The sequence below is a fragment of the Ambystoma mexicanum genome, chromosome 4q, assembly GCF_040938575.1.
Source record: "Ambystoma mexicanum isolate Mex_15411 chromosome 4q, UKY_AmexF1_1, whole genome shotgun sequence".
In the NCBI taxonomy this organism is placed as follows: Eukaryota; Metazoa; Chordata; class Amphibia; order Caudata; family Ambystomatidae; genus Ambystoma; species Ambystoma mexicanum.
This window is the reverse complement of record NC_090928.1, coordinates 1,025,794,322-1,025,809,692: the sequence shown is the minus strand read 5'-3', so window position 1 is coordinate 1,025,809,692 and position 15,371 is coordinate 1,025,794,322. Positions and strand designations below refer to the sequence as shown.

Below are 15,371 nucleotides of genomic sequence, written 5' to 3'. Positions count from 1 at the left end.
TTGGTCAGAGGATGAGAAGGAGGTTTACCAGATCGATGAAGTGGCTATGGCAGACAGCTTAAATTTTTTTTAAATAAATAAATACATTTAAAAAATAAAATAAAAAAAAAAAGTACTAGGATCCTCTGTGGAACCCAGCATCAAAAAGGCCATTTCTACTCTTGCCCATCCAGCAGCGTTTGGACAGTATGGAAGAGCACTTGCAGAAAACACCCCCACTAGGGAGGAAGAAGACACAGAAAAGAAAGCACCTTTCTGATGGGGGATGTACTCCGGCTGGTAAGAGTAAAAACTCTTTGCCCCTCACCTCCCCCTGAGCCAGCCAGAGCAAGCCACTGCTGCTATTTCAGATGCCTTCTCCAGGCTTAAAAAGCCTTTCTGACTAGGAAGGAGGCCCCCTCCAACGATAGACCCTCTCACTCCGAGGAAGACAATAGGGGTGCCAGACCCTCGAGGTGTACCAGCAGGGCACAGACAAACAGGATAAGGGGGAGGGCGGATAGGGGAGTACAATAATGGTGATCAGCTCTCCCTCCCATCTCCTCGGCAGAGGACAATCAAACTTATAGGGTCAAGAACCTCTACCTCGGGGAATGTGGCAGCCCCCATTCCCAAGAGGACAGCCGGTGAACATTTGTTTGCACCAGAGGATTTGATACACCCCAATCTACAGACTGGGAACCGCCATCGAGAGCCACAGAGTACATCAAGGCCATGCTACATCTGCCCCTGGATAAAGAAGTTATGAGCCAGTCTCAAATCAGAATGTCCTCGTCCAGAGATTCCGGGGAAGGTGGCTCTAAACTCCGGAACTCGACTCCAAAATGATTACCTTCCTAGGGAAGAACATCAAGGACCCCAGGAAAGGCATCGATCATGCCTGGAGAGCCTGGAAAGACAGGGTCCTGTACATTACTAGGCCCCTAGCGAAAATAATGGACCTGGCCGAAACGGCTATTGATGCAGGCAATTCAACTGACCCAATGATTCTATCAGGATGGGCCCAGCGAGCATTCTACTTGCTTGGGAACGCCAACTGTGCTCTATCTACTGAACGCAGGAAAGGCATCCTTCTAAAAACAGATTCCAAGTTGGGAGAGCTGGCAGACACTGAATCTGGAGCGGCAGCTCGGGCGCTGCTATTTGGGGATTCTTTCATGAAAATTCATAGGTACCTTCACCGCCTTAGACAAGACAAGGTGCAGGCATCCATTAAAAGGGTCTTTGCCACCAAAAAATGTTCCCAGGCCAGACGAGGTAGGGGTCGCTCCTCCAGCCGATATTCATTTGATAGAAGACCTCAACATTCAAGGGATCAGCACAATTTCTGGCAAGACCGCTCAGACACCAGCTTACCATCAAGAGGACGAGGAAGAGCTGCAAGATATCCAGCCCAACAACAACCAGCAGGTCAGTGTAATCATAGCAGCGCAGGCGTCGCAGACACCCATAGGAGGGAGAATAGCTCCCTTTGCGCGAGCCTGGGATTCCTTATCAGGAGATGCCTGGGTCAGGGACACAGCTCAAGGCTTGCATCTAGAGTTCTTCGCTCAACCCTTCCAAGCGAGTCGACCCGCCCAGATAGCAATGTCCAAAGCAGACGCAGCAGCGCTAGACAGCAAGGTACGCAGTCTACACCAGAAACTGACAATTCGCCTTTGTTAGAGTCAGGGCAGATTTTTCAGGCCTATATTTTTGGTTCGCAGGAAGCAAAAGGTACGTCCAGTGATGAACCTCAGGGCTTTGAACGACTTCATAGTCTACCGCCATTTCAAGATGGAGGGGATACACACATGCTCCGAGACATCGAGACCAGGCGACTGGCTCGTCCGCCTAGATGTCAAGGATGCTTATCTGGCAGTGCCCATAAAGCATGCACACATAGGTTACCTGAAGTTCTCCAGGAAAAAACAGGATTGGGAAGTGTACAAGCTTGCACTTCGGGCTCTCCTTGGCCCTTTGGGCATGTACCAAGCTTCTTAGGCCGGTAGTAGCTCATCTAAGAGAGCAGGGTATGAGACTCAATCTACCTAGACGACATCATATTCATGGCCAAATCTCAAACCCTGGTAGAACAGCAGGCCAGACTCACCATAGATCTATTACACAGCCTTGGTTTCCTCATAAACTGGGCGAAATCGATTCTCTGACAATCCAGGAATCTAGAATTTCTAGGGTTCGTAGTGGATATGCAGATCTCGCAGCGGTGTCTTCCTGCAACCAAGATACATTAAACACATCGGGAGATTCACAGGCTTCTTCAGAGGAATATCATTGCCCTCCGGGAGCTAGCGAGAGTAATAGGTCTACTATCCTCTTCCATACAAGCAATATTTTCAAGCCCACTTCACTACCAGGAGTTGCAGAGACTGAAAAGTCAGCACTTGGGCGCAGCCTTTCGTACTCTCAACGTCCGACACTCTCGCCTCAGGCAAGAACGGAACTCATCTGGTGGCTCACGCACATGGAAGCCTGGAATGGCAGAGCCATGTTCAGGTCCACCCCGGACATAGTGATCCAGTCAGACGCCAGCCGCTCTGGTTGGGGAGCAAGATGCGGCACAGTAGCCACGGGGGGGGGGGGGAGACTTGATCTCCACAGGAGCTGGAAATGGACAGACTGTCTGGAGCTCCTCGCGGGCTCTTTCGCTGTACGGTCATTTGCCAGAGACAGAGTGAGTTGTTGCATTTTACTGAAAATGGACAACATTTCTGCAGTAAGGTACATAAACCTGGGTGGCACCAAATCAAGACCTCTAGCGGAGCTAGCCAAAGACTTTGGCATTTGTGCCTGGAACACCGATCTCCATCACTGTGGAGTATCTCCCTGGGCTCAGGAACGTAGCTGCGGACTGGCACTCTCGTCATTCCACTGACTAGTGATTGGAGGCTCAACAAAGAGATTTTCCTCCGCCTCCAACAGATATGGGGCCCCATGTCCAAGAACCTGTTTGCCTCCTGCCTCAACACCAGCTCCCAGAGTTTTACAGCTGGAGACCGGATCCAGCTGCTGCAACAGATGCATTTCTACAGCATAGGACGGAAGGGATACTTTACGCCTCCCCCCTTCCCTTCCCCATGATAGCAAGGCCCATCAGGAACAAACGGAGCTGGTCCTCATAACCCCGGTCTGGACATCTCAGACCTGGTATCCAGTTATTCTGGAACTTTCCTCTGATTTTCCAATCCTTCTACCCCAATTTCTAGATCTGCTAACGGGTCAGACAGGGCAACGCCACCCCCTTCTCCTCAATGAGTTGCCGACCGTAGCAGCCTGGATGATTTCAGGGCAAGATGGAGAGTTCCAGGGACAGCCCATAAAGCCATCAGTCTCATCGAGGAGAGCTGGACCCCGCTACCTTCAAGAGATACTCCAACTCTTGGAACTCCTGTACATGTTGGTGTCTGGAACGAGGGCTCCATCCAGTTTTGGCACCTATAGAGGACATTCCGAATTTCCTAGCCTCATTAGTTGAGCGAGGTCTTGCTTACAGGATGGTCAATGCTTACCGCTCTGCTATTTCAGCTGGCCACAACCTCTTGCAACGGGTCCCAGCAGGAGAAAATCACCTGGTTTGCAGATTGCTCAAGGGTATCCAGCTTACGGTGCCGCTATGTCAAGTTCTGGGATGTTAATAAGGTGCTCAATCTTTTTCTTTCTTGGCCTCATAATGAGGAGCTATCACTCAATGCTCTTTCCGGCAAGCTTACTATGCTTGGTCTCCTGCAGAAGGGTCTCTGATGTCAGAGCTCTCTATTTAGCAGCCAGGACCTTTTCTCCTGATGGCATAGTTTTTCACATATCCAGAAGGACAAAATGCAATTCCAGAGTAATCTCTTATCCTGCCTTTAGAGAACAGCCCAAGCTTTGTCTGGTAAAGTGCATATAAAGGTCTATGAACAGGTGACTCTTAAGACCTCTCCTAACGGACAACTATTGATAGCACTGCGCAAACCCCACAGAGCGGTTTCCGCTCCGCCACTGGCACGCTGGACTCTATCTCAAGCAGGAGTAGATACTAATCACTCTGGCGCTCACTCAGTGAGAGGTGCCATGGATTCCAAAGACTTTCAAAGCAATTCTACCTGAAACTGGTAGAGCAACCTGCATCCATTGTGGTAAGCAAGCTTTAAACAAGAATAATGTGAGCCTCCGGTCTTGACATACAATAAAGATTTTCCAAAATAACTTACAAGAAAGTCTTAATTCTATGAAAGACACGGAGGCGAGAATTATCCCGCCCGACTAGAGTACATTACTCTGGAGTACAGTTGTTCAATGTCATTGCATTGGGTGAAATTGCCATTGTACAAGCTATGTAATTTTGCGTAACACACCGATTTCTCTCCCACCCTCGCAAGAGGAATAGGGTTATCATATGCATCAAGTAATCCTAGTTCGTTCTCTATTCCTTCGACAGGGACTACAGACAAGTCCACCTGATCTCCGGATCTGTTCTGGTTTTTCCTGGAGTACGTCCCCAACTTACAGCTTCATTCCTATGGTTTTCTGGATGGCCTCGAAAGAGGAAGTTACATCATGTTAGTGCAGTGGTCTTCAGACTTTTTTGGCCTGGGCCCCCCCTGAGCAAAGTTTGGGCAGGCCGGGCCCCCCCAAAAGTGCCTGATGGGCAGTATGTAGAAATCGCTATGAACTTTTGCGTGCCGTCACTGCACCCTACTCCCAGTACAGACCCTGGGCTCTCCCCATCCTACTCCCACCACTATCCCAGAGCTGCCGCCCATCCTGCTCCCACCACAATCCCATAACACAAGCATATACACATCCATACACATTTAAATAAAAAATAAATCACCATAAATTTACCTTCTGAAGGGGCCTGCGCGTGGTTGCTAAAATGCCCCCGCTCCAGGTTGCTCTGCCCGTATGCGCGAGGAGGCGCAGGAGCACCCCCTCGCACATACATGCATGCAGTACCCCAGCCAGCATTTCCAATGAGCTATGCAAGGCTGGCGAAGCAAAACACCCCCAGCGTTGCATGGCTCAGTGATCATGTGCGGCTGGGGAAATGAACTGTCAAAGGCAAACAGTTTCCCTTTGACAGTTCAGCCAGCCCAGGAACACTCCCTCGGCTGGAAAAAGCAGCTGAGGGAGTGCTCAGTGTTTCACTGGGCTGGCTCCTCAGCTCCTCCATAATGGGTGAGGTGGCCAGTGGGTGGACGCCCCCTCACCCATTATGGATGAGCTGGCAGGCTTGGACTGGCCTATAGGGCAATAGGGCGATGACCGTACCAAAAATGCAAAATGCTAGTGTCGGCCAGTCAAAATGGGCCACTTTTTTGGCCAATGTGGGCCAGTTTGAGGAGTTACTTCACTATGCAGCTAGTAGTTTTGACCATTGTTGCTGAATAACTATTCTTTAAATATCACCATTTGTTTACATTTGAACAAAAAACAACCCATGGGTACTATTCAAACAGTCTGTGACTAAAGGACTGAATATCCATTTGCAACTGCTGGCCATTTTATCATTGGTGCCTAAGACCGTTTTATGGTCCAGTCTGACCATGTGAGCTCCCTCTTCCCATTTCCTCCAATCTAAAAAAAAAAAAAAAAAATAAATCTTTTTTTTTTTTTTACACACACACACATTTCATGCTGGGCTCTGGCGCCCCCCCTGGGATGCGGCCGCGCCCCCCTGTTTGAAGACCTCTGTGTTAGTGCCTATTTGGAGGGACAGCTGCATGCCTATTGGAGGATTGACGTCACATGTTGGGTGACCTACTATAACTCTGCCTAAGCCTCCTGGGAAGTGGAGTTTCTTTTTCTTCTAGAGACATTCTTATGGATATATATATATATATATATATATATATATATATATATATATATATATATATATATATATATATATATATGGAATAATTTTGCTCACGTTTAATGTTTTGTTCATTGATATTTTATTGCACCTTGTTGATGCCTACATTATGCCCGTAGTCAGGTGCATAAAATACTTTGCTGCCGAGCTTCCTTTTTTTAGGTTTCATAAAAGCAAGAGAAGCATAATGCTAGCCTCCATGTCTTTAATAAGAGTTTTTTGTAAGTTATTCTTGAAAATCTTTATTCTTTTGTGTGGTCTGTTGGGATTAATTGTACCTCCATTCTAGCCTTCCTCTCGCCTGAAGTTTAGCCTGACTAGACTGCTAGAGTTATCATTGGAGAGTCTGGTATTTTCTTTTCGGGAACACTTTTCCACCAGAGGGTTGTGCAAAGATCTCCCGAACAAAGGCGTAGTGGAGAGTTTGTGAGGCCCAAAACAGGTTACAGCATGGGTTTAAGTAACTACTTTCACCCGGGTCTTGAACATGGTTCAAATGAGGAGGTAGGAGTGGTTTCGCTGCAACTGCCACCAAAACAAGCAGTGAAGGCCACTGGAGGGGAGTATGGAAAAGCAGCTTCATACACAATGCAGTGCCCAACAACAACGATGTACAAATCAACAAATGTAAAACCTTCCCGAGAAAGAAAAACAAGAAAACTGGAGAAAAAAACAACAAAAAAAAAAGATAATGAGACGAGGCATTGTGGGCCTACGAGTTTCACAAGAACAGCACTTCGACCCCCCCAGTGCACATCTGATGGGAAGACAGTAAGAAAAAATACCAGCATTCGTTCACATTAACAATCAAGCATGCTATCACCGCCATACAATGCTTATGAGAAACCCTGCACGCCAGCGTGGATGCTTGTTTGGATATATAAGCCACAATGTTAAAATGATATTGTGATTTTTAGAAAAAATCAAAGAGAACATTCAGCATTTTTTATATTTCACACACCTGTCTCCTTTTCTCCAGTTTTTCTTGTTGCTCCTTTTCTTTCTCCTGCTGCAGTTTTTTGTTTTTAAGCAATATGATGGGTTTGCTGTCCGGAGTCTTTTTGTTTAGAATTTTTGCCATAGCGTCCGCCCAACCTGCGCCAGGGCACTCTTCAGCTTCATGATCGGCCTCCTGATCGGTTCCATCACTCACAGTATTTCCAAGATCTGCATCGTCCACATCTGAAGAAATGCTTTCGTCTGCAAGGCCTGTGCTACCTTCAGAATCTGAAATTAACGAGTAGGGGCAATGTTAAATCATAAAAATACTTAATTGACAAAATGTACATTTTACTAAGGATACTTAGTCTTCCTTCTAGGCCCTTTTTGCAAAATATCTCCTATTTCTGTGCTAGTTTGCCAAAGACTAAATATTCATAATGCAGGGTGCAAATTGGAAGTCTGAAGCTACTAGCCACACACAAAAGTCACGCGCCCCCATTTGGGAACGAAGGGCTGCGCACAATAAAATGATGAAAGTGACTGCACACCAAAACTTGAACACTGATATATAGGTGCACCTCTACACCCAGAACCATGAAAGTTGGTAAAGCCACCAGTATTGGCTGCTGGCGCTTGCCACTGTAACTGTTTCATATGCCTTTATATTTATCAAATTAGCGGTAAGCCGGGAAGATAACTCAGCAAGATAAATGCGTGCATCAATCATGGAGCCAGCCTGCACGTCACAAGGAAGGGCTGCCTCGGCCATTCATTCTCCCGAGGTTGATCATTTGAGCATAAATACATTACAGGTTGCAAAATTTCCAATTGTAAACAATTAGCCCCACACAAAAATGCACTCACACTCATGTGTGAATTAATGGTCTGTGCATGATGCAAGTGAACCTAAACTCAACAATAGTGTGGTCCTTGACAAGCAACTGCCTCTACCCCAACAATTCCACCCTGTGTTGGGAAGTTTTCCCATTATGATCTCCATCTAGCGCCATCATGATCCCCATCCAGCCCTCAGTCTGCACCACACCCCGATGCGCAACAACACGGCCGCAGGGGCCAAATTGGTACCATATTCCAGCTCATACTCCTTGGGGTGTATAGTACAAAGAGGTTGGATTTCATGCCAGGAGTTAAACGGACCTAAAGCAAGATGAACCACGATTATTTGTTTTGTCAAGATAGATTTTCAGTTTCTTATTGCACAACGTTGCTTCACTGTGTACCTAGCGTCTAGAACAGTGACTACAGTAAGTTTTATGCTATAATTTAACAAAGTAAATGGATTCTGGAAGTTGTAATCTTAGAACGTTATAATTGGATTTAAGAATCAGATTGCCAGTGATTTGTGAAATTAAACCTCAGGAATGAAAAACTGTAGTCCTGGTGATGTATAGCTTCCGCTGTCTCCCAATACAATGTCACTATTTCGAGCAAGTGCAAGCCCTCCAAAAACCTTAGACCGCTGAAGCCCCATTTCAGTATTGCGACCCCTGGGCCGAACCGGCTACAAATGCGTAACTCACCCAGCCAAAGTGAAATATTAGCTTTTGCAAAGCAAAAATTGAAACTCGAGGAAAGCGGTTAAGGGCCTTTACTCACCACCCCCAATTCAGGCACTTAATGAAGTAAAGTAAGACTACAGTACAAATGGAATTAAACCAAGCAGGCCAGTTTTTCCCTCAACGTGGGTCCAAATTGCACGCAATCGATTGAATTATTCACCCCTCTTTCTAGCTAGAAGCACAGGTATTTTATTGAATTATTTCACTAATGAGATTAGAGTACGCACGAACCTCCCCACCCCATCATGGCTGAATTGGCCCAATTTCCAGTTATTATTTAGCAGTCTGTTAAGTCTGAATAAAATTTGGCTGGTGCATTTTATAACGCTGGACGAGCTGGAATTCCTGTCCCTTAGCGCCTGGCTACAAACCGGTAGATGTTGCTTTTAGGTGACACTGAAAGGCTTGTATATTTAAAGAGACGCTGCAAGTTATTTCCCCATGGCCTTGTTCGCATTTGGCAGAAGTGGGTTTTCATGCCTGCTTTAATGGTATTTATTCAGCGTGTACACAAGTGGACAAACGGCATCTATAAATTGGTTCACAGATATGTGGGGGCAACTGTATTCTCAAAAAAGGGAGTTTGAACTTGTTCAGAACAAAAGCACAACAAAATAATATTTAGCCGGTGTCCCTGCAAGAGGATGCTAGGCAGCAGTACAACATGGCATGAACAGGGTTGTGAGGGCACCTGTTCCACTGGCCTATCCCCATTGTTAGGGAGAATTCTCATTCTGTGCTAATTCACTTCAACCTCAAAGGCCCCCAGCTATTTTGCTGGACTCTAGGACTTTAAATTTTAACCCTTGAGTGAATGATACCTTTTTCTCACTCGCTCATGTGTTTTTACCTGATTTTGGAGTCTGACATCTACTTTTTGTATGGTGAAACACAGCACCTTCAGTGCAGTGTCCCAGAGAAATCCTTTAGATTTCGCCTAAGGTTTAAATACCGTTTCTTGGGTGAACTACCGTTCACAAGAATAAAGTGAAATTTACTTCACTTACCTTTTCTATTTGTGGGTCCAGCACACACCATCCTACATGGAGTGCTGGGAGTTACCTACAAGCCCCATATCCTACATTCTCAAGTAACATTTTTATGTTATCCTCACTACTTTAAATGGCTGGTGGTAGTGATTTAATTTGTCCTACAATTGTGCTTTACGACCACACGCTGAACCCCCAGCTGCAGTACAGCACCAATGGGTGACCATTTTGTCAAAAAAGACCCCCAGATTTCTTTTTTCGCCATTTTCTGTATGCAAGGTCTTTCTTGGGTTTTACTCTGTGCGTCTAGTTAGATTTGAGCCCCTTGTCTTGCCTTTGGCGGGCATCAGCCCAGAAGCGCGCCTCTGGAAGGACAGGATGTGAGGGAGGATCCCGAAACTTCCCTGTCCTTTGTCTCTAGGAATGCCTGAATGCAACCAGTCCTGATTGGCTGGCTGTCCTTTCAGGATATACAAATGCCATTACTGTCCTTATGATGAAGTCACCTCAGGGTGCAGGACTTGTGTAAGAATCATATCCAAAGATCATCCATCAACTTGTTTTGATTCTGAATAGTATTTTGAATGTATATTTACCTTGTTACATGAATTGCCTTTTTAAAGAACGCATATTTAAAAACAGATGTTAAATAAATAGATACATATTTATTTATAACTGAAACCTTCAGTGTAAGTGTTACTTGGCTGCTTGTATTTACAAATTTAATTTGTACAGCTCTACAGCTCATATGTACCCCTTCAGTCACACTACCAACAGGTGGGTTACCTAATACCAAGCAGATAAATGTTGTGTAGTCTCATGCATCAATTCTTACCCAACACTGGTGGCAGGCGGTGGGATTGGCGTAGAGTGTTTACATTGACTATTTGTTGTACTTGTGCCCAGCTAAACCAGCCACAAGGCTAAGTTCCACTACAAAGTTAAGCAATTGTAACATGCCAAATATGGATAACTTTAATGAGCCAGCCCTGACTTGCCTGACAGTAGAACAACTGAAAGAGGGGTCTGACTCTGAAAGGAAAAAAAAATTGAATTGATGTTAAGGTTCTTAAATCACCAAAGCTTGGGTAGTGTGCCTGTAACACCTAACCAATATAATGTGGTAGCTAATGATGAGGATGCTAGCTTAGAGTCAAACTCCAATCTGCAAGAGGAGTCAGGGGTGAGAGGGGAATCTCCAGAAGGGAGCCACCCTCTTCCACAGCCTGCCCCTGTACCTCAGTCATTTCCCATTGTGGCCCCACAAGATCCAAATCTAAACCAAGACTATATTTCACTTGACAGACTAGGATTATAGTGGAGTTCAAGAAACTGGATGTCCAAGCTGAAAAACATCAAGAGATGAAACTAAGAGAAAGAGAAATGCAGCATGAATTGGAGATGAGAAAGGATGTCCCTTGATTCTGCTTCCCTTTCAGTGTCTACTAGTGCCCAGAGGCCTCACCTGCCTAACGAAGCAGTGAGTATGTATAAACCTAAACTTGATGTGTTGGATTGGCTGGGTACGCTTGAATACACCTATAATCCACAAGGAATAAGTGAGAATGAGTTGATTCCATGGCTCCCCCTGAATGGCTTTGATGGTGTTACGAGTTGGGTGCCAGTGACAGAAAGGATGAGTTAGTTAAGCTGGCATTAATATCCGGATTTGGGAAATCTCCTTCCCAGTACATTAAGAGGTTTAGGACTCTCAAAAAGACTGATGGTACCCCTTGGGCTAGCTGGGTATGTGAGTATTTGAAAAACGTATATGGTTGGGTTAAGGGGAACAGAGTACACACCTTTGAAGGAATGATAAATCTTTTTTTGCTTGAACCTATTTTTGATGCCTTCTATCCTGAGTTGAGACAGCACTTGGCTGACTCAAAGGAAATTGAACCTAAAAAGCTAGCGCAAGCTGCCGATTTATGGATAGCCAACAGGGCAACTCACAGACTCTGGTTCCACTCACAAGAAGGAAGAGGGGAAGCAGCAGAAGAAAGAGGGTAAAGAGAATTCTAATTCCCACCATCCAAATGAGGGCCACACACATAACAAGGTATCAGGTATTATTATCCCCATATATATATGGTCGCCGTATATAATATCGCTGGGAAAAGGTTGTGGCGATATTATATGGGTGACCATATATATAGGGACAGGGGCAGCCAAAAAAAAATAAAAAAAATAATACATAAAAGACAAAATAAAGGGTTTGAGGGTTGCGGGGGTGTCCCCTGCATGTTCCATGCAATAATGTCCCCACAAAAAACGGCCATTTTTCGGCGATATTTTTGCATGCCGATATTTTTGAGGGGACATTATTACATGGAACACATAACAAGGGTACATTCTATGGGAAACCTGATAGGTATAGTGAACCCTCTGGTGCCAAACCAGAAGGAGGTCAACAGAAACCCCATTCCAGAAAACATTTGGGAAATGTTTTTTTATGTGGGGCTGTAGATCATGTGAAAGGGGATCACGGATGTAAGGGTAAACCTCCAGGGGTCCACACTGCCTCCTTAGCCTTCATCCTTGAGTGAAAAGCACAAATGGCAAGTGCACACTTTCAATATTTGGCTGAAGACCCCATTGGAGTTCAAGCCAATGTATCTTTAGTGTCCCTGTGTCTGTGGGAACAACAGAATATCCATTACAGATAACACCAAAGAATATTATAAGGACAGTGTGCTTTCAAATGGTCAGGATAACCCTGCCATCAGAAACACTGGTGCAAGCATTACAGTGGTTGATGAAAGCATTTTCAAACCTGAGGATGTGGCGTAGGCACCCAAAGGTCCCACTAAACTTGTAGGAGGCCCTATGCAAATAGTTCCTATTCTGCCAGCTCTCACCCAGTGCAATAACATGACTGTTAGGTTCCCTGTTAGTGTACAAAATGAAGTGTCACGGAGAGTCCTGTTGGGAAATGACTTGAGAACTCTTGGAGTATTGTCTAGTACCCCCAGGGCCCCCAGCAATAAGAAGCAGGAGCAAACAAGTTTGACCAGAAAGGCAACCTTAAGAGACTCTCAGTTTGAGGTTAAGGAGATTTCCAATACCTCCAGGCCACAGGAAGGCCACCCTTCAACTTCCAAGAAAAGAAAAGTGTTAAGGAGAATTTTCAGTTTAGTGCTACATTTCTCCCACCTTAGAGACCCACAGCTCTTTTGCTGAACTTCGGGACTTTGTACTTTTAATTCTATGTGTTTTCTGTGTTTCTTTTGGTTGTGGAGTCTGACAAACTCCATAGGCATCATCTTTTACATTGTGTCACACAGCACCTTCAGTGCAGTGGCACAGGGAAGTCTTTCAGATTTCCCAAAGGTTTAAATATCGTCTCTTGGATAAACTACTGTTTCCAAGAGAAGTAAAGTGAAATTGACTTTACTTAGATTTTGTAACTTTCTAGACCCAGCACACACTATCTTGCAATAGGGTGCTGGAGGGGTTACTTAGTACCCTCTTTGTCTAGTTTCTCATGTAACATTTTTATGTTACCCTTTCATCGATGAATGGCTGGTGGCAGAGGTTTACTTTTAACTACCGTGGTGTGCTTTTAACGCATGCTTTGTTCACAGCTGCAATAAAGCACCCAAGGGTGCCATTTTTGTCAAAATGGCCCCGGTCTTTTTTCGCTCTTTCTTTGTGGAAAGGTCCTTCTTGAGATTTACTCTGCGCGACAACCCAGGTTTGGTCCATTTGTTTGTTTTGTCTTTGGCCGGATTCACGAGTGAAGCCCGCCTCTGGCTCAAGGGTGTCTGGTGGGGGCAGAAAGTGAGGGAGTGCCCGAAACTCCCGGTGCTTAGTCTCCTAGGAGACAGGAATGCACCCTGCTGGGTGACTGACAGGCAGGCTGGAATGAAGGGGAGCAAGCTGCATAAAAGGTGAGGGTTTTTGGCTTGGAAAGCAGAGACGACCACTGGACGAAGGAATCCGAAGAAGAACTTGGAAGAGACGCCTGCTGCAACTCCTGAACTGTTCGTTTAGACTAGAGAAGCCCTGCAAGGACGACTTCTCCCCTTGAGTTGGTGGGACCAATCAACTCCAAAGTAAGCCACCTGGACATCCTCTCGAAGCTGGTTGCGATTCCACTGCAGTTGCTGCTGGAAACCAAAGAGCCAGCAAGAGGAACTCCAGATTGTGTGCGTTGCTTTTAAGTTGGCCAAGGGCTCCAGGTAGATCCTCCGGACTCCCAGGAAGCAGGACTGACCGAGCCACCCAACAGAGTGCTGGACCCCAGGTGCAAGGAAAGCCCATCTCAACAGCCAATAGTCCACAGTAGTGCTATTTGCTTCGATGCGAGGAGCTGAAACCGCAGAGTGCCACTGAATAGAAGTTGGTCCTTTTCTGTCGCTGACCGTCCCGTTGCAGTGCAGGAGTCTTCCAGATGTCCTCCCTCTTGTCCCCACGACTGAGGCCCAGGAAACAGAATGTGCAGAGCTGCACAGAACAAAATGCCAGCCAAAGCCCTTTTCCTCTAACCTAAGAGAACTTACCTCTTGTTGTATAGCCTCACTTGTTCTCAGTGTCTTGGTTTGCTCCTGTAGGTTTGCTATCAGCTTCTTTACCTCACATGCCTAATCAGCTTGTGGCCCTACTTTGATTTCCTCTTATGCTACAAAGACTTCTAAAACATTGTGCAAGACTTTCACTTACCTGCAAGAATTTCTTCAGCTCACCTTGACTTTTGTCCAATTGACTTTGGCCTGGCCTGGCTCCCTGAATAACTCTTCTTCCCTCCGACTCTGCGTTTAGCCCTCCTTCCAGGAAGGGGTTAACTGTCTTTGCATTGGGGGTTACCAAATGTACCTGCCTTCTTCAGAATATTTGTGAGATCTCTGTTTTCATTCTAATCTTTTTCTTTGACATACTCATAAGTATTGCCCTAAATGCAACAGTTATATATTAACATCCACAGTCTCCTAACTATGGAAGTCACCTGAGGGTGTAGGAAGGGTCCGTGTGCCATCCCAAATGGGTATTTGCTGATTTCGGGAAACTCCGAGTATGTATTTCGGAGTGCATTTGTTTGTTACTGCGATACTGACTGTTAAATAAAGTAATAATTGTTTAATCAAGAAACCTTGTGTGTAAGTTTATTTGAATACTTGTCACTGTGAAATCTCTGTGTAACTCCCCTACAGCTCACATTGACCCCTCTTGAGATAGGACTGGCTGCTCAGCACGCTACCAACCTGTGTAGTACATACTTTTGGGTTCCTATTGCCAGGAGGTCAGGGTTGTTGTAGTGCACCCAAAGGGTACTGCATACAATCTTGCCTAACAAAAAGAGACAAAGGAGAAATCCAAGATCTCTGAGAAAAAGAAAGGTCTGTAACCCTAAACCTGTACATAGGAAAAGAACATTTCCCTAGAGGACTGTCCGAGGTCACCCCAGTGACCCTCCCCCCCCCAGCTGATGCTGAGTGGGAGGACCAACCAAATTCTGTGGAATCAGCTACTGGCCACACAGAGCTGGAAGAAAACATTCCCTGCATTGGCGATCTGGATCCTAGAGACCATCCTGAGCTGTAAACCTTACTTGCACAAGGTAGACCCTCTACGGCAGACTTCAGCAGAGGACAAAGAGAGTGTCCATTATAGAAGGTCTGCGCCAGCAGACAACTTCCCAGCTGGAAAGGCAAGAGCCAAGGAAGAATAGACTTTACTGGGAGGTTGGCCTCCTCTACAGTGAACCAATTGAGTCGACCCCAAGGTACTACAGGAGACCGGTAGTGCACCAGGAGGTGAGACAGAACTTCCTACAGTTAGCACATGAGATCCATTTGGCTGATCACTCAAGTTTCAAGAGGACCAAAGAGAGAGGCTATCTCTGTACTTCTACTAGCCCAAGAAGGGGGCTGATGTAGATAAATTCTGTAGGAGCTGCCACACTTCTGGAAAGAGTGGATCCAAGAATGAGGAACCTTTAGTGCCCCACCTTGTGGTGGGAGTCCTTTTTGAGAGGGCGTGGATTGAAATTGTTGGTCCCCTAGACCCTCCAACTTCCTCAGG

The 15,371-nt window shown here is 45.8% G+C and overlaps 1 protein-coding gene across 1 annotated transcript in view; it reads right to left on the bottom strand.

The window, feature by feature from the left end:
- RRP15 (ribosomal RNA processing 15 homolog) overlaps window positions 1–15,371 on the bottom strand; it is a 198,749-nt gene that overhangs the window by 162,106 nt on the left and 21,272 nt on the right. The window contains exon 2 of the mRNA XM_069608581.1: window positions 6,801–7,066. Coding sequence (XP_069464682.1) covers window positions 6,801–7,066 — 266 coding nt within the window. The remainder of the gene's footprint in view (window positions 1–6,800; window positions 7,067–15,371) is intronic.